General features: G+C 49.0%; 1 protein-coding gene across 1 annotated transcript in view; it reads right to left on the minus strand.

Annotated features, from left to right (window-relative positions):
* The window catches only part of SLC12A8 (solute carrier family 12, member 8), a 50321-nt gene extending 31549 nt beyond the window's left edge, over positions 1-18772 (minus strand). Inside the window, exons 1-4 of the mRNA XM_009699178.1 lie at positions 18704-18772; positions 17768-17914; positions 14678-14869; positions 10855-11086 (exon numbers count right to left, since the gene is read on the minus strand). Coding sequence (XP_009697480.1) covers positions 10855-11086; positions 14678-14869; positions 17768-17914; positions 18704-18772 — 640 coding nt within the window. The remainder of the gene's footprint in view (positions 1-10854; positions 11087-14677; positions 14870-17767; positions 17915-18703) is intronic.
* Positions 18773-22565: the final 3793 nt, after the last annotated feature.

Here is a 22565-nt window from a genome sequence, read left to right on the forward strand (position 1 = left end):
CTTCTGCAGCTGTGCCTTTACAACCACCCAGCTCCAGCTCCCGACGTCCTCCCAATACTTTTTCCCAGGCAAGTCCAACACTACCATCGCTACCCCCAGGCGTTGCCCCACTGCTGCCAGCCTGGTACAGGGCAGGTGGAGGCAGAGATGTATGAGAAAAACGTGGAAAGGTTGGGAAGGAAAACAGCGAGAGGGAAGCAGTGCTGAAGGTGATCAGAGGACAGCATGGTGGTTTTTCCATGCCACCAGTCCACTGCTCGACTTGCTGCGGGCTGACACTCAGCCTGTGAGATGCGCGAACAGATTTTCACCAGAAAGACCTAGTCCTCCAAGAGACAGGGAACGGGTGAGTCATGAAAGCAAAATGCATTAAGAGGCAGAGCTGTGCTGGCAGGTATAGAGAATAAACATCACCTTTGCTGAACTCATATGGGGATACAAAAATGTTTTAACATCTTCCAGGACATCTCCTGCTTCACCTTTGGATTTACAAGTTTTGGCTGGAAGACTAGGAAGAAACAGAAGGAAAAGAGCTGCAGGGGAGCAGAGCTGGAGGAAGATGAGATTGATGCCTCTTTCTCCTGACAGCTACCACTGGACTCGCCTACCCAGAGGAACCACATTCACCAAACCCAGGCTGCCCTTTTTCGCAGCTCCAGTGCAACGCGTGTGCCATGTGAGGCAGTGTGGACCAGAGCACGTACCCTACAAGCCAGGAATACGTCTGCTCCACACTGGACTTGTGGGTAGCAGCACAGCTCCGTAGCTGGAGATGGGGCATGTGCAGCCCAGCCCAGCCAAAGAGCAAACACAAGACTTCTGATACCTGTCCCTGCAGGTTCACGCTCTGAATTTCACAAACGATGTCATGCTTTGGGTTCATCTCAGTCCTCAGGGCCATGTCTTACCTGCTGACAGCTCCCACAGCCACAGGATTTCTGCTTTGGGAGTCTTAAACTAGGCGAGGGGAAAAAAAGAGAGAGGAATTTTCGCGTTGAATACATGTGGGTCAATGATTATGCAGTGATAAAAATGCAGCTATTATGCAATTAACACAACAGCACGTAGCCACATTGACAGATCAGTGCAGAAAGACTGCAGAGCATCTTCTCGAGCTGCCAGGGCACTGAGAGATGGGGGATGCAGGAGCACCCCAGCTCCTGCTCTACCCCACCCCAACCCATGCTGCTGTTGGCAGCTCTAAGCACAAAGTAGTGGGAAGGAGAGGAGATAAGAACAGGAAGGGACTAAATTCCCTCTGTAATTTCATCCCTAAATCCCAGTTAAACACATTTACTATCAAAAGACCTCAGAGTGATCACAGACCCCGAGCCACAGGCAGCAGGAGTGAAAGCAGCAGCTCTGCCACTGCTGTCTCCCCAGGCAGCAGGAGGGTGCCGGCTGAAAATTCAGTGCTGGGTACCATAGCCGGCATCTCCCCACGCCTCGCTGGCCACAGCAAGTGGTGTCCTCAAAAACGTCAAACCAAAGCTGAGCAGCAAGAGACAGCCCAGGGTGGGGAGAAGAGCCCGTTGCTATTTTTCAACTTGTGGTGAACAAATAAGCCCCTATGTTATCATTAGCACTAGAGAGAAGGTTTCATAAATTAGGACAAACAGCACCCTTACGTTTCAAGTTCGTCAGAGCTGCAAGTAGCAAAAAATAGAGAGGTTTTAGCAAAAAAAAATTTGGCAAGAGGGGGGTGGGGGGAGAAGGATCAGAGCAATTTTAAACAAAGGAGGAAAGGAGTTCCCTTGCTCAGGACTTTCTCTGCACCCATAATAAGCTCGGCAAACCCAAAATGAGAGATTATGTAAAGTCTGTAATTGTAGGAGCGAAAGCCACAGTTAAAACAATCTAAAAAGGCCAAACCCTGAGAAAGGCAACGAGAATCCCTTATCTTTTGATGGAAAAGAATGTGCTCCCTGAGATTAATGACGTGTTTACCCGAAAGGAAATCGCCGCCCTTCTGAAGCAGTGAGTGTTTGTTCCTCCCGAGCCCCTGTTTTCTGCTCCAGAGCTGATCTCCCAAACCTCCTGTTTAAAATCAACACACAATACGGCTTCCTGCTGCCACGGGCTCCGAGGGATCCCACCGTTAACCCTCTCCCGAAAACCACCCTCCACCACACCTGTCCATCCCAGCCACTGCTGGCGGGGATGAAATCCAGGTATTTATATCACACTTTGAACACCGGCATGGAGACAGGCACCACGCTGACGGCTGCCAGCAACCTTGCTGCAGGGCAATGAATCACCCCCGTGCATAAATATTTCTCACTTGAGCAGACAAATTAGCAAGCGTGGAGACTGACAGCACTGTCGAGGGGAAGCACTCACTGTCTATTTTCCCATCTTGCTCTTCTCCGAACTCTTTGGACGCAGCAGGTGACCTCTTCTCAAGTTGCTCGGGGTTTCGGCAGCGTGCCCTGCAGCCTGGCCTGCCGTAGGATGCTCTTGGAAAGAGGTTTAACACCGGTTGGTGCAATGGTCTGCTGTGTTATGGGAGAACACGGGATTTGTGCACTGAAAACCCTCAAGCGAGCAAGAAAGCCCAGAGCAGAAGCACCGGGGGGTGATCTGCTTGAGGAAACCTGCAAAAAAACCTTCTCAGGAACCATCAGTCCTTTGCATACGTGAGAAACCCAAGTATTCACATCCTCCCTCTCTGGTAAACGCACCCCTGGTAAATGCACTCACACTCCATCCCCAATCTGCTCGTGAAGCATCCCAGCCACAAGAGCCATCAGGTCTCAAGCATCCTCCTCTCCCTAAAGCCAACAGACCTGCAATAATAGGTGCTGGCTGACAGCTAAAAATAGCACAAAAGGCAGAACAAACAAAGGGAGCTGCTTAAATCTGACTCTGACATTCGTATTTAGCTCATGGGGCAATTTTCATTTGTGGGATGCTGTCACCTCTCTGAGGTCATGAAGCAGCCTATGCTCCTCACGAGCTCTCCCCAGCCACTTCACATCTCCTGCAGGCCTGGGTTGGGTGCGAGGAATCACGAATTTCTGCCCATCTCCCTGTGTGCCTGCCTTTATCTCTATCTCGGCTTCTTGGGAGGATGGAGAAGTGAAAAACCACCAGCGTACACAAAAGCACACACAAAGCCCGAAAGTACCCGCACAGGCAGCTCCTCACGGTGAAAGGCAGCGCTTCAGCACTGCTTAAATAAAGGAAAACTTAGGAATGTGCCTATGGAAGTAGTTAACAGAGCTCTTTGGCAGTTATTCTGTCTCTACAGGTTGGTGGGTTTTAATTATTTTTTGCAAAAAAGCCAAAAAAGGGATATTTTCTGCAGGTGGAAAATCTGAAATTTTGGTTAGGAGAAAAAAGGAAGAGATTTTAACATAGGTATTTCAACTTTATAAAGTTCACTTATGTTTTATATTATTTAATGCTAAGCACCAGACTTGCTGTAATATATAAAATCCTTCCATTACTATTTCATTTTTTGATGTGGTATGTGCTACCTGGCTTGTTCAGTGGTGTTCAAACCAGCCAGCAGAAACGGTTTTATTCATTACAAAGAGGATGAGAAGTAAAAGGTCTGTTGCTTCATCTATTTTCTAGGAAAATAGTTTGCATCAGTGGGATATTATTATTAATTATAAAGTGGTATTTCTTGGAAGTCATGCCCAGAGTCCCCAGTTGTGGGAGGCTCTGCAGAACTTCTTCGATGAAATACCCCAGCCTTGAGAAATCAGAATTTAGGCTGAGTCAAGGCACAACTGGAGGAAAATGAAGGTCAGTTGAGTGGCAGCAGAGATGACACACAGCCTTTGGACTCGTTGGAGTGATCTCCTGTCTAACTCAGAGCCACTCCATCCATGGCCTGGGACAAAGCCCAATCCCTATCGATCAAATCCCCATCTTTCAAAAGAAAGCAGTTAACCAAAATGTAACATAATTCACTGTCATGGTCTACAGAGTCTTCTGCCATACTCATGGCTAGAGCATCCCATACTTCCAAGTTATGGATATATTATCGAGATGACAACAATATTTCAAAAGAAAACTATTTCTTTTGTTGATTTTTTGATTCCGTGTCCAAAATGATAGTTTGATTTTATTTTGGGGAGGTTTTCATTATCCTCTGTGCAACACACACAGCTACAGCTTCAAGCCTAATTTCAGACTGCAAATCAAACAGGAAATCAAACAGAGTTTGATTTTGGAAACGTTGATCAAGATGTTGTCACCTAAAAGGATTTGTTTGTTTGTTTGTTTGAAACTATTAATTGAATTCAGTTTAAATCAGAGAATACATTTTCCCTACCAAAATCACATTCTTCAATAAATGCGTTTCCCCTTTGAGTAGAAAAGAAAACCAGCAAGAATCACCGGGCCATCATCCAGGCCAGTGAAGGTACAATCAGGCTAAAATCTCTTACCTACAGCCAAAAAAGGCAAAAAATGGTTAACGCAAGCAAGCAGAGAAGATGATGAGCAGTAGATAAGGACCCATGTCCCACGCAAAGTTTTATCTTTAGACTAAGAGAGGAATGCGAACTAGGAGTGAAGCAGCTGAAGAAAGAATCTAATATCTAGAAATTCTCTTCATAAATTAAATCCCTAAATAAGGAAAACTGATTCAGGGCACAGTTGAACTGTGACTGGAATTAAACACTGGGGGAATGAAAAAAGAGGAGGTAAAATATCTCCATCATTGGAAAACAATTATGTAGTGGCAACAAAAAAAGAGAAAAAAAAAATAAAATCAATGCAATTAAACAGAGCTGTCCTGTTTAAACACAGCAGCAGGGAGAGATGGAGAGATTATGGGATGATATATATCTTCTTCGAGCCAGTCAGTTTTATTAGGTCTCTAGCATTAAACAAGTTGCTGTTGAACGGAGAGCCTGAACGGGAGGTTTTACGGGGGGAGCGGGTGGAGAGAGCCCACGTGAAGGCAGCATCTAGCAGGGGACAAAGCCAGCCAAGGTATTTCAGGATTTATTTACAAGCTCTAGGAAGATGAGCTTAGCATTGCCTTGCAGGGTAACAGCAAAGAAATTAAAGGTTAAATCAACCGTGTACAAAATCTCCTGTATAAATCAGGAGCAGCATCACCTATTAAGCAAGTTTAAACCTGTAACAACCGCAGCAAACCCTCTCCTGCTCCAGGGATGGACCTGGGCCAGCCTGGCCCTGACAGCACCATACAGAGGCACGTTTTAGGGTGTCAAATGAGGCCAGGACCCTCCTCCTCCTCAGCAGTACATGGCAGAGGGCAGCTAGCTCCCATGCCCCATGCCGCCACTCGGATGGCATAGCCTGGAGAAGAGAAGACTGAAGAGGAGCACAAGAGGTCTTCCAAGCAGGGTGGTTTAATGTGGAAAGGAAGGACATCAGCTGGTCCCCAAGTACTCAAGAGACCCAAAGCGGTGGGTTTTGGCTGCAGGAAGGGGGGATTAGCGTGAGACAGCTGTGACTAGAGCAGGGTCCTCAAGGATGCAGTGAAGGATCTTATCACTGGAAATTTTTAAGAGCAGGTTAGATGCACATGGCATCCTCCCCCTCCTCCTTACCCCCCTCCTGGGAGATGCTTCAGGGTAGTGGGCTTAGAGATCCCATCTGGCCTCAGCGGAGCGGGGGCACAGGGATGCCAGCCCTGGCCCCTGGTGAGCAGCAGCTGTACCAACACCCCGAGCATCCGACGTCAGGTGAGACCACTGCTCCTCAACAAAGTCCTACTGCCAGGTGTCCTCCAGAGAGGAAATACCGTGAAAACCGACCTACAAACACGGCGGCAGAGTGGAACCACGCAGCAAAGTTGCATCTCAACCTAATTTTTTTTTATTTTTTTTTTTAAATAAACTGCTTTAAATATCTACTTCAGAGAGCCTGGACAGAGTGGTGTAGCTTTCCTCTCACTATCTAAATAAGGTCCTAACAATGTTATCACTTTTCAAAACACATCTGTCCCACAGCTCCTAGCCCAGACAATTGGCAGGTAACCAGTTAATAAATGTCTTCGCCAGACTGTTGAATAGGCTGGCCCCAGCTCAAGAGTGATGTCAGGGCCATTCAATGCACTATAATTGGAAAAACCTGGGGAAAGCAATCCTGTGTTTTTTAATAAATAAAGAGTGTATTAGCAGCCTCCTACTTTTATTCACCACGGTGTCTACCTTGTTCGGTAGCAAAGTGGAATTTTTTTTCTGCTGCCACCCGCTCAGTGATTTCTACTTGGAATTTGATGCCAGTTTCCAGATGCGTCTCAGGCCAGGAAGTCAGCAATCAGCCTGGATAAAGCCTCTGGGATTAGCTGCAGATCATCTTCTGACACACACATCCTTCCTGCACCCTCTCTTATGAAATTGGGGCACACCCCTTGTGCCCAAAAATAAAATAAAACAACCCAGAGCCAAGCAAAAGCTCCTGATTAGGATGCTTTGATCACTTTCATATTAAATATGTGGGAATATATTTAATTAATTCAATCCATCAAAGCCCCCAGGGCAGGGTTTGAGAGATCTTTACAACACCAGAGTGTTTACATACACAAACCACTTTAAGAATTGCAGGTTCCTTGTCTGCTGGAGCAGCCCCAGGTGAAGCTCAGTTCCCACAGCTCCTCACCAGTGGTACCCATGGGAGAGCATCAGCTCCCCCGCCTCGGCCGCAGAATGCCTGAGGGGGATGAATCCTCCAAAGGACCTACCCTCAGAGTAAGAAGTGAGGATGAGAAATTAGTTTTCTGGGCTCTGTGTGAGCAACTTTGGGAAGCTAAAACCCAAGTGGGTGACATGAAGGATGTGGTTTGCATGGAAAATAATCCCAAGCAGAAGCATCCTGACAGCAACATGCCTTTCAAACCTCCCTTCATCCCCGAGAAACGAACTACCCAGGTCTCCTAGCCAGGAGCAGAGGGATTCAGCCCCACGCAGCCGGGGTCCAGGCTCGCCCCAGCCATGAGGTACTGTCTGCTTCAGGACAGGGAGGGCCCCAGCCCAGGGGGACCCAATTATTGAATGCCCAACAAAATCAGTTATTTTTTTTTCCCCCCAGGCATTTTAGAGGCTGTTGTTGGGCCCCTTTTGCTCATCTTGTGATTCTTTTCATCTCCCCAACAAAGCATAACCAAATTAACACCAGCCCTCTCCCCAGTAATCACCCCCCCATGCACTCCCGCAGCCGCTCTGCTTTAACCGGGCACCTGAGCGCCACTGCCAAAACAGGAAAGCAGGCGCCTAATTGAAAGGGAGTATTTGGGAGTCACCCTACACAAAAATTAGCAGAGATATGCTAGGAAAATAAAAGAGTGGGCATTAACAGTAGGCTTATCTTCTTTTTCCGTGACTCTAATGTTCGGGACGTGAAGAGGCCAAAAAGTTTCACATACTGTTCTGAGGAGCTGGTCACGGAGAGGAGCATCCTCTCCTTTATGTTCACTGCTCCTCCCAAAATAACTCAGGCTGATTTTTAGGTATGGACCTCCAGAATTAAAATGCAAACATACGCAAGCCAAGAAACCCTTGCATTGCCTTAGGCAATTGGTGGTAAGCCCTGGGTCTTGATTACGGGTTGAGAACTTGAGCGATGCCTAATTTCAATTCACCTGTGTTAGCTTTGGTAAAAACAGTAAGCTGTGCCTAGGAAGAAGGAGAATATGGATGTTTTCCATTCCAAGGAAGGAGCACGAGGGTCTCTGTTTCTGGAGGTGGGACTGAACTTTAAGACGAGTAGCCAGAGACGGTTCAACGAGGCTGGTTTTCAGACAGCACAGGGAGCCCCTCTCCTCATTACTCACCCCTGGTCAACATCCCAGCCTGGGACTGTGACCCGTCCCCAGGGAAAGCCAGAGCCAAGGGGAGGATTTAGGATTAACTCCAAAAAATCAGCCAGTCCCACCCCACCCTGCAGGCAGCCTACGGAAAGGAGCAAAAGCCCTTGGGGCCAGGCACAGGGATGCTGCAGCCTGGCAGGGAGCAGAGGGGTCGGCAGCATCTGGACAAGTGACCCAGGGCATTCCCTGTCTGCTGGAGCTGCTCAGATCCTCCAGCCCCAGCTCCAGGCTGTAGGATCCCAGTTCTCGGAGTGGGAGCAAGCCACAGCAATAGAGAGAAAAAAAGGAAAGAAAAAAAAAAAAAAGGAGAAAAAGCAGCGGGAAGCCCTGCTGAGAAGCCCCCTTTTGTGTAAACACGCTCCGTCCTCAGACTAAAAATAAAGGCAAACCACAGGAAGGGAGTGAGTGCTTGGACAATATCCGATTTGGTGTGTGCCTGGGTGTGAGCTGAGGGAATGGAGAGAAGAGCAGGGGACTCCACCCAGTGCAACCACACAAAGGCAGCCGTTTAAGACCTTCAAGATGGAATTCCTGGAGATTATTTAAATCCAAATAACTGCTGCTTGGCAGATGCGCAGTCCTTTGGTATGTGCGCAGCACTTGGAAATGTTAAGTGAGGGAAAAAGGCTGCCACGGCAGGAGCAGGAAAGGCAGGATGACTGCACGAGGCCCATTTTACAGGTTCAGAGACTGAGACCTGATGCTATGAACTGAAACCCCACAAACCTGTCACAAAACAAGGAAGCAACCCAGCCAAGATGTCAGTTGAAATCTTTCCAGCTCACAGGTCCATCCTCAAAAATTACCTCTCCTTGCACTCTGCCCTTCGCATCTCAGTCACCGCTGCAGCCAAAGAACCAAACCCAAAACAACTGCACACACGTAAAGGCTGCGGAGAGCTGATCAGTTGACTGCCCACCCCAAAGGGGTCTCAAATGCTGCCCCAAGTGCTGGGCTCAGATGCACCACACCCCGTTATTGCCATCAGCCGATTCTCAAGGATGGAGCTTCACCGACACCTGCACGTCCCACCCGCAGCATCCTTGCAGGAGGGATGCTTTGCTGACGGTGCAATTGCACCCTAGAGACAAGCATCCACCCATACCATGCAGAAAGCTTGCAAGACGAAGCGAGGAGGTTTCTTGAAGCCCAGCGCTCACCGTTGGTGCTGACACACCACTCAGAGGCCTTCTGGGGAAATGCAGGACTTGAGAGGAACCAACTGTTCAGCCTGGCTCAAAAGAGTTGTCTCGCATGGAAGTGGTCTGTAAAAGCAGAGAGACCGGCAGCTCTCCCCAGCCAGCCTTACGGCTGCAGGTCCCACCATACGGGCAGTGCTGCTCTGCCTTTGGGGCTTAGATCTGGCCACCATCAGCCCAATGTTCTTCCACTCACTGGAAAACCTTCCTCTCTTTAGCCAGCTACGGCTAAACTGCAGCATCTGCAAGGCTCAAATGCCTCGTTCCCTTCCTTTCTCTATTTTCTGTCAGAAGAAAATGACATAGTGCTTGGCAGCGGAGGAACTCAAAGACGACTACGTTGACCTCAACTTGGGCATGTTTCCTGCTGCCGTTTGTATTCCTCTAACTCTCTCCTCCTGGTCCCACGTTCACTTTCCTACCATCAGGTCTCACCCCGAATATTCATTTTCTCTCTATTATTAGAAAGGTCTCTAGGTCCACATTAAAGGTCTCCTCCAAGCACAACCGAAATGCAAACCCTCCCTGTTTCCTTTAGAAAACAACTTCCTATGAAACGCAGCTGTTTGGAGCAGGTCTGCAAAACACGCTGCACTGAGCCCAACCGTCCTCGCTTCGTTCTCATTTGCAAGTGTCTGCTGAGACTTTTACCGACTTTCATTTGGAGCATTTCTTACAGGCTAAATATAAAACACAAACACCTTTCCACAAGGTTCTTTCCAAGAGGGGAGAACCTGCTGGTGCAGCAGCTTCTGTTCCCACCCCACCGCCCTTGCATGCCGTACTGGCAGCACAAAATAACACAGCAGCACACAACAACACAGCAGCTCAAAAAGATAGCTGTGCCATCGGTGCTACCAACACCTACGTGACTCGCCTCCTGCCGCCCAGCTCAACAGCTGAATCCCAACTGTAAATCAAAACTGAAGATCTTTCCTTTAAATCAACTTTAGCAGGTCACTTGCAACTCCCTAAGGTGCCGCTGGACACAGGGGAAGCCAAGAAAAAGGTAACACCTCCTGTTTACTCAGCTAATTACACTTCATTATTGCTGGAGTGGCCGCTGAAGCACTCATGGACCCCTTCCACCCCAACTCCCCACGCCCTGAGATGTGTTTCCCTGCAAATGCCCCTCAGGGATGAGGATGGAGGAAGGGGAAGGGGAGTCGGGGTGCAAGCAGGGCTGCAGGTGGGAGCCCTGAACCTCTGCCTTGCCCAAGCTGGAGCAGCCACCGCAGGCCGAAGCCAGGCTGGGGAAGGTTAGCAGGGAAGACTCGCACCCACGGCTCCTTGAAACCCCAGCAGTCGCCTGCCCCTGCCCACCCAGCTCCCTCCTCGGCTCTCCAACGTGGCCCTGGGCAGCAAATCCAGTGGAGTGCAGCCCGGAGCCAGCGCTGGTGGGACAGCTCACCACAGCCAGCATCTAAGTGACCTCAGGGATCTCTGGGGAGAAGGTCTCCTTAATGCAAAGTCACAATCCTTCGTTTTCATGGGCACAATGCTTAACGCAGAGTTAGACAGCAGAAGGCTACAAGGAGCAACTCCAAAAGCAGCTGCTCTCCGTTGTTAGAAAACCTCCGAGTGCAATACAAGTATAACAAGTGTGCACACTGAGAGCTTGATTCCTGAGGTTAAACATCTAAACTAATAAAGCATCTTCAGTCGTGCTCTGGAAACACTTAGTCCTTGCAAAATTATGGCTTGCCTCCAAAAGACTGATACCAAAGGACAGGGCACACAGCTGGAAGCACTGAACTCTACCTCTGCCCAGATGTGTCACTTCACAAAGACACCCAGGGAGGAAACCCCGGGGGATTACCACCTCCTGACCCCAATGTGATGAACGCCCAGTTTTACCTGGATCAAGGTGTGTAAAGGACCCGATGACAAAGTCCAGCGTCGAGACAGCCAGTAGGAAGAGCAGCAGGAGCTGGAGCCTGATGATCCACTTCACCCCAGCCAGGTTGATCCCCAGCAGGCCCAGCAGGACAGCCAGGGAGATCCCACGCACTGCCCAGATGTTGCTGAGGTTCAGGACATCCGCAATGGACTCCGCAAAGCCAGTGATGTACATGGCACCTGCAACGCACTGAAGGACAAGAGCTCCATGAGTGCCTCGTGGGAGAACAAGGGGTCTCCATCCACAGACCCCATGCCAGGCTGGGGGGTCTCTGTTCAGACAGACAGCTATTTGCCATCACAATACAACCTTTGATGTTACTCTGGCCTGCAGAGACTGAACCGTATCACTGAAAGACAGCACACTGCCAGGGCAGCACACCTACTGCCTGCCTAAACTGGGAAGGCTGGGAACTAGGGCCAGCAGCCCAGCAACTTTCCACTGGCTTTAAAATTTACCCCCCATTAATGCTCCAGAAGAAACTACACTGGCTTCTCCAAGGGAGAAAAGGATGAGTGAACCTCTAAGTCTCTTCCCCTCTCCTGTTTCTCTGAAGGGAAGGGTCCCAGTTCAACACCTGCCTGAAGAACAGCAGTTTGCTTCTCCCTTCATTGCCTCCCAGAAGCTATTTTTAACTCAGTGTTTGGTTTGGATGTAAAGTCTGATGTTTCACCGGCTCCCCATCTCGTTGCTGGAACACAGCCTGCACTTTTGAGGAGAGCGCATTGTGCAAACCATGCCTCCTGAGCTGCCGGGAAAGCTGCTTGTTTGTCTTGCTGCAGGGCAGGACACGCACCCTGCCCTGCGTGGCTGAGAGTCGGCAGGGTGGGACATCTGCAGCACAGGTTCAGGCCTCAAACCCTGCTGCAGGGCAGCAAGCCTAAAAACCAGGACATTTCCCTCCAGAGGTTCTCACTAGCTGACATTTCAGCAACAACCCTTTCCAGTGCAGGGCATCCTCAGCAAACCAGGTCAGGGCACATGGCTGCATGCCAGCACGAGTGGTGTGACCTTGGGTCCTGCGACCCCACCTTCCGCATCCACAGACGACCAGGGATGTGCAGCACAGCTCCCACACAACTGGAAGGGAGAAAATCCCCAGCCAAGCCAGCAAGAGTCTGAGCAGACCCCTCCTTCACCACAGATCCCCCGTGGACCAACCCAGCACCGCTCTACTGAGGGTGCTCAGGACAACCTGACCCATAACCAGGAGCTGCGGGTTCATGCGTGGTTTTCGGCAAGCAAGGTGCGTGGGATTCACCTGTTCAGATTCGGATACCTACAACTTGGAGATCCTGAAGGATTCACATCCATCATAGGCAGACACCTAGCACAGGCTGGGTGAACTACACCCTGAAAGTTTCTCTTTCTCCTCACTGCTAGCCCCACTGTGAGTGTCTCCACTAGAGAAGTCTCAGACTCTGTAAGGTAGTCCTTAAATAAGTGGATGTATTCTCTTTTACTTGTGTTTCACATGGTCTACACCACCACCAAGTGGACCACGCACGTCCTACATGGGTGCTCTTTCCAGAAGACAGGTCCCTCCTGAACTAGCAGAGGACAACACCCCGCACCAGCACAGCTGTGCTTAGGGCACCCACAAAAACTGGAGATCTAAAGCCAAAAAAAGCCCGAACAGAATCTAACTTTGATAAACGCATTAAAACCAGGTGCAGTTCTTGCCTCTCAAATGAGGAAAATCCCTGCAGACAGAAAGCAGTATCACCATCACCTAACCCAACCTCCTGTACCTGACCAACATCAGTTTTTGAAGAAGTTTTCTTAACTAAATTTTCTTTCCTTCCACGTCAAGGACAGCAATATGCAAGGACACTCTGAAGGGAGTAGAGTGGAGCAAGCCTCTGATAGTCTCAGCACCACAAGCTTTCTTGAAACCTTCTCTCTGATGGACCATGTGCACCACACGCAAACAGGAGCTGGGTGCCCACAAACACCCCACTGCTCTGCACACAGCAATGACCAGGACCCCAGCGGCACCGTGACATGGGCTGGTTTCTCGTGGACTACCTGTCTTGAAATCAGAACTGAGTTCTAGGTTGAAATTTGCAGAAATCAGTCCCTTACGAGCCTTTGTAAACCACAGACTTTCCTGGGTGAGGAACATAATTGATTTTCAACACCCAGACAAGCACTGCCGCTACCTTTACTTTTGGGTTTTTAGGGCTGGAACCTGGAAAACCTCTGCTTGCACAGACAGGTCTTACTGCAAAACATTCCAGGAAAGGAGACTGCGGAGAAAAGCACCAAACCCCAGCCTCATGGTTAGAGCTGTAGTGACCAAACACGCATCACTCTCCATAGGACCTAGCAGATGCGTGCTGCATCGTTTAGGGTAATGCCATTAAGCCTCTCCTCTGGAGCATCCCAGGAGGACAGCAAAGCCCAACTGGGTCTCAGCTCACCTTGGCCGATGCAGCGGGAGCCCACCTCTGGAGCAGCGCCAGGGCACTGAGCCACCTCTCGTTTCCCAAGGCATCAGCAGCACATGGCCAGTCACTCCCCACTTGCCCCACTCAGACCAGGGAATGGGGAATACCCCCATTTCTATCCAGACTCGCCTCATGACACAGCGCTCCGTGAGCATCTTGGAGCAGCCCGCAGCTGGTGCAAAGCACGTTGGACGGAAAGCACAGCCAAAGGGAAGGGAAAAGCATCAGATTTTGAGAGCAGGCAAAACGTTCCTAAGCGAGCTGCCAGCTCCCACCCCGCAGCCCCCCATGCATACGGGATGCCTGGGCAGGGGCCGGGGCTGCCGCAGCCCAGCTTTTACAGCCCTCAGGACAGGCTGCAACCTAATTGCTTTCCCAGACCTGGTCCACTCAGAGAGCGAGAGTGGAAAATATGACAGGAAGGATTCTCATGTGTGGCCCATTTCCATATCTTGGCTTGTAACTGTGTTCAGTCTGTATTTTATGGACACTTGCTTTTAATCTGGAGTGAAAGGAGAAGAGGGGATTATTTTTGGTTTGGGGTGTTTTTAAGGGTTTTCGGAGACTGCTGCAAGCCCGTCAGTTAAAAACAAACCTCAATAAAAATGCTTCTCTGCTCGCCACATTTTACACTGTTCATAACATCTTTATGGGAGGAGGGGGTTAAGTTACTGCAGGTTTAAGAGATTACGTTCCATTCTTTATGTTTAGTACTTGTGTATTTCAGTGCTTCACCACCATGACGACTCCTTGGGGCCTTTCAGAAACCCCAGAACTGTGACTTTTGGATCTCAATAAGTCAATTAGCTGTGGCCCTTACCACTGCCCAGCTCTCCTCCCGTAACAGCTCCACTTCTGCTGGCTCCCGCAGAGAAGCAGCCAAGGCTTGCCCAGTCCCTAAGGGTACGGGGAGCCTTCCAAGGCCAAGGTCAACCTGCCAGCCCACAGCTGCTCGCTGTGCTTTAGGTGGACACTACAGTTATTCCTACTTTGGTTTAATTTCAGTCGTTCGTCAGCAAGGGCATGTCCTGGCAACAGGGGTAATTTGGGATGGGAAGGCATGTCCTGCACGGTTCCCTTGTTCAGACACCCAGTTCCTCCACTGTTGTGACCCTTGCCAAGCGGCACATTGCCATGCACAGGCTTGCTCTTGGGGAGCAGAGCGGGGCTGAATGCTCCCCGTGGTGCTCTCCCATGCTGTCCAACACAGCGGAGCATTACTCAGATTTTACTTGGAGCATTACTTCCTGTGGCAGGAAAGCACAAGATTAATAGCTGCATTGCAAAGTTTCTAAATTTTCTTTAAGTAACTTTTTTTTTTTTTTATTACCTGGCCAAAAATATAAAGGAGGCCAATGGTCCCCCCTACTTGACCTCCAAGGACAGTAGAAATCATGGAGTAGACTCCTCCACTTCCGATGCTGCACTTCTCACACACTCCAATTCCAGATAAGACGGTCACCAGGGCAACCAGGATGACAAAGGACACCAGAAACATGCCCATTACAATGCCAGTGTTTCCCTGGAATGAAAAAAAAAAAAGAAATTTCAACTAAAGATTTACTCACACCAACTCTGCTGAGACAGAAAAAGGACCTATCCACTTGTAGTCACTAGTGATCCATGAATCTGGAGTCATTACAGATTAAAACAAAAACACACACACACTTCTACTTATCTAATTAATGGGACTGATTGCCAAATTTACAGTTCCTATTAGTGTCCCTTTGAAGAAGACCTGCCTCGTCCTGGGGCTGGATGGACCTTTGCATGAGCAGGTTCTGCTCCATCACCAGGCTCCTGCAGAAATCACTGATTTTGTCCTCTGGTTTAAAAAGAATGAGGTCAAACAATGATTCAGCCACCACAGGCAGGGGATCACCGCTTATTTGCATGTTTTAGAATGACATGCTTAAAAAAACCCCACTTTCATAACAAAAAGTAGCTTCAAAATTGAACCTCTGGGATTTGCGACAGCTGGTTTATTAACAGCATCAAGCTCGCATTTTAATTTTTCAGAACCTTTACCTTTAAAAGCTCTGATCCTCCCAAACAATGAGATACCAAAGAACAAAACCCCAAAGGCGACACGGCATGGAAGACAAATAACACTCTCATAAACCAGCGCACGCTGGCCCTTATCTGCAGGACGTACGCCGAGTGGCAGGTGGCTCTCGCTCTCCCTGGACTCGGGGGAGTTTTATGCAGAGGATTGAGCCTCGTTAAAAAAAAAACAAAACCAAAACCAAAACAACCAACCCTTTCTGCTTGGGGCAGAGGTAAAGCCCCAGAAAGAACTGGTGCACCAGCCATGGTCTCGCCGTGGGGTGAAGAGCAAAAGCCTCTGAACAAGCCCAGCTGCAGGTCCCTGCTGGCAGCGTAACCCCTATTTTTGGGGGTTCAGTTTGCCATTTAGGTTGGATTTTCAGAAAGAGAAGGCACTTAGTACCTCCAAAAGCATTTAAGCACCTCTGCTGAGCTTGGGACCTTCCAACTCTCCCGCACGTGGCTGCAATTTATTTTCCAGGGTCAAAAGTTTTCCCTCGTGCTCCAGCCCACCCTCCCCTGCTGACAAATTGCTCAGCCTGGTGCACAGTGATTCCAACCATAAGACCAGTAACCTCCTCCAGTGCCCAGCGCTTCGTTAGCATCTGGCTTCCCTTTCCCTGCCTTTACTCCTACCACAGGCCATGTCCATATCCCTCCTTTCCAACCTTGCTCCAGCAATGCTCATTTCTGAGGTCATGCTAGCCTTGATGGGGTTTGTTTATCACCAGCACTAAAAGGTTGCTTCTCATCTTTGGGGTTGGTTGAAATCCCAGATTTTTTTTTTTTCTTTTCTTCTTTTTGTGAAACAACAGAAACATATCCAGGATGTTGATATCATCACAAAATCCTATTTTGGTTCAGCATCCCACTGCCTTTGACAGGGGGGTTATCTGGTCACTGGAGAACAGAGTCAAGGTTTGCTATAAATGCAGCTCTGGCTGGATCAGCACCACAGCCCACTACAACCCGATACTCCTTTTTGAAAGGGCAATTGTTCTTTTTTTCCAACAGCTTACCCTCAAGTTAAAATGGTTAATAAATCTGACATGCTTCAGTTAAAAAAAAGAAAAAAAAAAGCAAACATAGCAAACATACACATAGCCTTGGGCTTTTCCAGAATCTGCTGGTGGCACCAGGCTATGGCAGCAGCTAATTAATGGGCAATTCAACGGTTCCCACAGAAGAACGGGTTAATACGAAGATCAGGGAGGAAGCGTGGACTCGCAGCAACAATAACAAGCAGAGAAAGTGGGAAGAAAAAGCCCTCATTAAACACTGATGCTTATTTATGCATGCGTGCTGGAAGGGGTTAGTGCAGCGTTACAAGAGTTGTTGAACATTTCGGCTTGATTAGGGTCCCCTGGAATTGCAAGGCTTTACCAGCCCCAGCTCTGGAAATTTATAGCAAAAGCCTGACTCTGCGAACAGCTCGACATATGACTGTCCTCTGCCAGGGGAGCTCTCTGCCAACCCTGACTTCTCCTCCCTTCCCTTTTATGCTAGCTTCCAGCTGTTTCAGTTTTTCTTTTATTTACTGGCTTTATTTTTATTTGCATTTGCTGCAGCGGTAACTTGCTTTCAAAAGAGACACAGAGGAAATAAGATCAGGAGGAAAAGGGAGCTAGGAAAATCATCCTGACTTTTCCACCATGATGACTGCAGCTCTCCTCAAAGCCTCCAGCAAACCAATTTTCAATAAAGAGTGCAAGTGTCTTCCTGCTCCTTTTGGAAGATGTCCACCATGACTGTGACACCAACTCTGCCTGAAGCTCAAATCCCACCCGTCCCTGGAGGAGCTTTCCTTCTTCTAAGGGGGAATTTTAAGGGACAATACAATGTTTTGCATCAGGAGGGGAGCAGAGACACTCTTCCAGGCTCTGACCCTCAGGGAGATACTATTCTGGATCCACAAGTGGAAGCTCCTTTGATAGTGACGACAGTTTCATCTGTCTGAGGACTCTCCACTCAAGACGTTGGGGACTCCAACACTGGCACGTTTGGAAGAGACTCGCTTCAGTGGTGTTGGGAAGATGGCCGAGTAGCTGTAACCACCGCGATACGTTTTACCTGAAAAGCAGCTGTTTTATCTCAACAGCATAACACAAGTGTGTCCCTGTTCATGGTCAAGGTTGGTTGTTGTGTTTTTCTCTTTCTTTCCTAAAGCTAAAATAGGAAACCACTTACAAAGACCACTTCAGCTTTACATTTTAGTGGAACTTTTTGAAACGCTACAAAATACCAGAGGATGTAAGCAATGCCTACAATGAACAGCACAGAATCCAAAACACTTGGGTGGTGATGGAGATACAAGGTAAGGAGGTGAGGAGGAAAATGCTTGTTCACACATTCAACTAAGTCAGCACGCACTCACCACAAGCCATCCCGTCCTCAGGAAAAGAACCACTCCAAAAATGTTGATCATGCAGGAGGTGAAGACGCCATCCCACGTTCCAAAAAGCACTGGCTCCCACACAAACAGCTGGATCTTCCACCAGGGCTTGGTCTGTGTTTGAGATACCTAGAGAAAAGCAAAGTCTTCAGTTTTACCTCTCATGTTTTACAGGCAGGCTGCAGAAGTGATGCAACAGCTAGCCACCAACAGCAGGATGGCCACCAACAGCGGGATGGCCACCAACAACTGCTAAGACACCGCTTTGCTGCAAGTTGTCTCTAAGATGAAGGGACAGCAGAGCTGTTGGGATCCCTGGGCCCTGGAAGAGAGGGTTCCCTGTAATACTCTATATTGTTGTAGGAGAAGCAGCAACAGAATCCTACTGAGTCTCAGCAGACCCCGTTGATGACATTACATGAACCAAAAACACCATTCAAGGGTTCTTTTACAGAGTCTGCAGCTATACATTGTGCTTCTCCTTCTGGCCCTGCTAAGCACCCCACCAAGACAAGCAAGGTCCTTGGTGCACTGGAGAAGTCTCTTAGATGAGATGACAAACCAGGCTGGACAAACTGGGACTGACAGAGTAGGTTGAGATGGTCTTCCCATCACACACAGTCATCTCTGATGCAGACACTGTACTTGAGGCACCAGTGAATTTCAGAGCTGCTGGAACTGAGACCTGAAACTCCAGGGAAACTGCAGTCTTCCTATCGCAACTGCTCCTTCCTGCCCTCTGGAAACCAAGATCCTTCTTTCACTTTCTAAATCATGCACCTCAGGTTTATGCAGCAAAAAGAAGGGCAGTTTTGTTACTTCAGTCCTGTTTACCTGCCACAGAGGCCACCAGGAAGAGGTGCAGAGACCACAGAGATGGAAGCTTGGGCTATGAAAGGAATCGGCTCTTTGACATACCTGCTGTGCTTCCTCATGGAACAGCTCTTGGACATATCCCTCACTTCTGGCACCATTCAGGCCGAACATCGTATCCTTCGCGTTGCCTCCGCCTGCCCAACGCGCAGCTCTAACACTAGAACAGGCGAGGCTGATTGGAGCAGAAGGTCAGCTCTTCTCAGTCAAATTCCTGTGGTGCTGGATCCTTCGTTGTAGAAGATTCATGGTTTTATTGCACTTTACTGTGAAAGTAGGAAAGACAGAAGACGCGACTGTTGCTTCCCTAGTCTGCAGAAGCACAAGGCTATTACCCAGACGGAGCCGACAGCGGCTCGTAGCAGATGCTGAACCACAGAGTGACATCGCAGCAAGCAGAGAGCAATACCCCCCCACCCCGCCCCAGCACCCTCCCAGGGCCTGCCTGCGGCACAGGCTCTGTCATCAGCCCTACATTTAATGGCCCTTGGTGGCCTTTTCTGAACCTATCCACACCCCTGGCGTCCCCAGCATCCTGCAGCACTAGCTCCACAGCTTCACCGTGCGCTGTCTGGGAAATGTATTTCCTTTCATTGGTTTTAAATCTGGTGCCTGGTAATTTCATTGCATGCCCCTGTGCTCCGGTGACGTAGGACACATGAACTATTTACTTCCCAGCATCACTAATCACCTCACAGCCTTGAGCACATCCCTTTCAGCTGTACCTTTTGCAGACTAGAGTCCTGCCGATGTAACCTCTCCCCTGACAAGCGACCTCATTATCCCGCTCTGCCCCTCTTCCAGTACGACACGGAGATGGAACTGGAGCAGCTGAAGGTGTCCGCCACCACAGACCCACACTCTGCATTCCTGATGCTCTCACCCACATCCCCTGCACTGACATACAGGAGCCTTTCTTCACGGTCATACCCATCCTTGGAGGTACAGTCATCTCCTCTGCAGTGGCCTGACTTCAGATTTGTACCTGCCACAGGCAGACTCTGGCAGTGCATCAAGCTTAATTCAACACCATGTATGTACCAAGAAAGCAGCATCAGGCTTTATTTCAAGGATAACTTAGCACATCTTTACAGAAGGGTAAAGCTAGCACAAGCATTTCTGCCTCAAAATTGCTGGTTCCTTTCCTCATTGGGGTGGTTTTTATAGGAAGTTCTCCCTCTAATTGTGGAGGGCTGCTTTTATACACCTTCCTCCAGCTGGCTGCAAGTCAGCTTGGATGATCTTGTGATGGCCATCAACCCATTACCGACAGTCTCCCATGCCAACTGCCAACAGAGCCACTCTTCAGCACAGCTACACCATGCGTAGGTAAGACAAAGAGGGCTGCAGCCAGAGCGAAACAAGACATCCTCCACAGATGTCGAGAGGGCAGTTTGGATGATTGACTCTCTTGGGGCTGATAGTTTCCTGTCCAGTTGAGCTCACATGCTGACAAGAACCAACCATGATCATGCAAGGCTTGTGTCAATGGCTGCACACTTTACCTGAAACCAGAGACCAAATTTATCACGAGCGCAGTGTAGGAATCTCTGACTCCTCAAGTCTGCAAGCTAGGGAGACAAGAAAACCGACAGAAATGTGCTTTTTCCTATTGCACAGGGACAGAGATATACAAAAAACTACTTTGGGTCTCTCAGGATTTCTGCATCAGGGTCTGAATCCCAGCTCCCAGATCAGTACTTTCACCATCCTGCCTTTATTATTCGACTTTTAAATATCCAATAATAAATAACCAATGCTGCCGTTACACCACCACGGCATTTCAGCTGCAGAAGGTCTCCTGCAGTTGGGCTACAATGGCCAGCACGGGAGGTTTTTCTTCACCCTCTCCACGTGGCCAGTTAAGCAGCACCAAAGCCGTAACAGTTCATTGATTCCCCGCTGCTCCCTCCCCTTTTTTCGAAGCAAAATAACCCTTCACGATATCACAAATGGCTGCTGTTACAGGGAGATTGGGGCTTCAAGCACGGCAAAAGCAGCAGGAGCAGATGAACTCAAAAGAAGCAAAGCTCATGTTTTTATGCAAAGAGCCATAGTAATAAAAAAAGGGAAGAAAATACACAACGTGAAACAAGATTACAATTGAATAGCCATATTCTCCTAAGATTCCCCAACACGGGCCTTCCGTTCCAGAGATTTCACTCCGTAAAGGATTCACTGTGGCCATCCAAACTCCTGTCTTTCACAGTAGTTCCAACTGGATGTAGAAAGAACAGGGAGGCTGCAGCCCTGTTGCCCTGGTTCTCCTAAACTGCTCCACCAAGGGAGCCCAGAAGGAGATGGTCCCGACCCCTTGCAACAGCTCAGGGTGGCTGAAGCCGCTCGTTCAGCGTGGCCGGTGTGTAATCACGGGTAGGTTTGATGCACCCATGTTATCAATCGGAAGCTCACAAAATACAGAAAGGCAGCCTCCACGTACAGATTTCAGACCTGGAGCTCATCTTGCAGGAAACATTTCCCTCTTAGAGATTTAAACCCCCTTATCTCGCAATTTCCTTCCTTTTTCCCCGCGTTAAAGCTCCTCTCCTGCCCTGTGCTCCTGTGCCCTTTCCGCTCAGCCCCGCTGCCGCTCACCTCGGTGTAAGAGCTTTCTCCTCTGCAATCGCAGGAAATTGCCTCTCCACCATTGCTACTCTGAGGCGTTTCCAACTGCCTAATCTCTTATTACTCAAGTCTCCAATTGTTTACGTCCCTCCTCAATGTATGGATCCATTCAGCCCGACAAGGTAACCGAAGCAAACACAGGGAGGGGTGTAAAGCACGGAAGCGAGAGCTGAACAAACACGCCAGGACAGCCACCGCGCGCGCAGCCAAGTCCTGATCCACGCGACGTGCACGTATTTTTGCAGTTTAGGGTCTGAAAGTGGAAAGTCCTTGGGGCAGGAGCCTTCCCCTTGTCCCGCGCAGCATAGTGTCTAAGTTCTGCACGGCACAGAGATGTTTTCGGGCCGTATTATCTATCTAGGTCACCAACCCAACGGAAGCTTTTTCTGCTATTCGCGCACCAGTCTGCCAAAGAAAACAAACAGGCACAATTTTCCTCTAATATAAGTAAGCCTCTAACTCAAAAGTTAATTGATACTACTTTTCCTAAAGTTTCTGCCAAACACACTAACCAGTCTATAAATTAAAGAAGAATGGTTGTTTTAATCTTTCCATACCATTTAGCGCTCGAGAGAGCAGAAGAACATTAGCAAATCTCCTCCCAGAAACATTACAAAGGCTCGTCTCCTTTTCCTGCAATGCTTCTATATTTAATTACAAAACCAGATTCCTACAGATTAAATTCCTGTGCCCTCTGCATCCTTTCAAAGCAATATTTTATTAATCGTCACATTAAAGTCGTTTCTGAGCTAAGCATCGCTGCTCTGAGCTACTCAACAGCTGGCTGATTTTAAAAAGGAAAGGTTAACTCCTTCCCAAGCACAACTGCGTGTGGTCCCACGACCTCCGAAGGCTCCGTCCCTGCCAGAGGAGCTACTTCCAAGCCTCTCTCCCTCAAGGGACCCAGAACCCAACAGCACTTTAGTTTTAATAAATCCCCTCAACTCCTCTCCAGGTCAAGTCCTTAAAAACACCTAATTTAGGGGACCCTGAGGAAGGCAGGAATTAAAGGGAAATAAAGCAGCCACCAGTGCAACGAAGGTAACGCCAGGCAGAGGAGCGCTGGGTTATTCCCAGTTATTCCCGGTTATTCATTTACTGCAATAGCCAGGACAATTACCCAACTCCTTTTGTTTTTACGTATCTCTGCAGCGTAACTAACGCTGCGGAATGCGAGAGGTGAGAAACAAGCCCGGGCTCACCCCGGCAGCTTTGATTTCCCAGTGCGGTCAGACGGCTCCGGTTTTGCAGAGGCCGCGGCGGTGCCCACCACGCCCTGGGG

The sequence above is a fragment of the Cariama cristata genome, unplaced genomic scaffold (assembly GCF_000690535.1).
Source record: "Cariama cristata isolate BGI_N322 unplaced genomic scaffold, ASM69053v1 scaffold22554, whole genome shotgun sequence".
In the NCBI taxonomy this organism is placed as follows: Eukaryota; Metazoa; Chordata; class Aves; order Cariamiformes; family Cariamidae; genus Cariama; species Cariama cristata.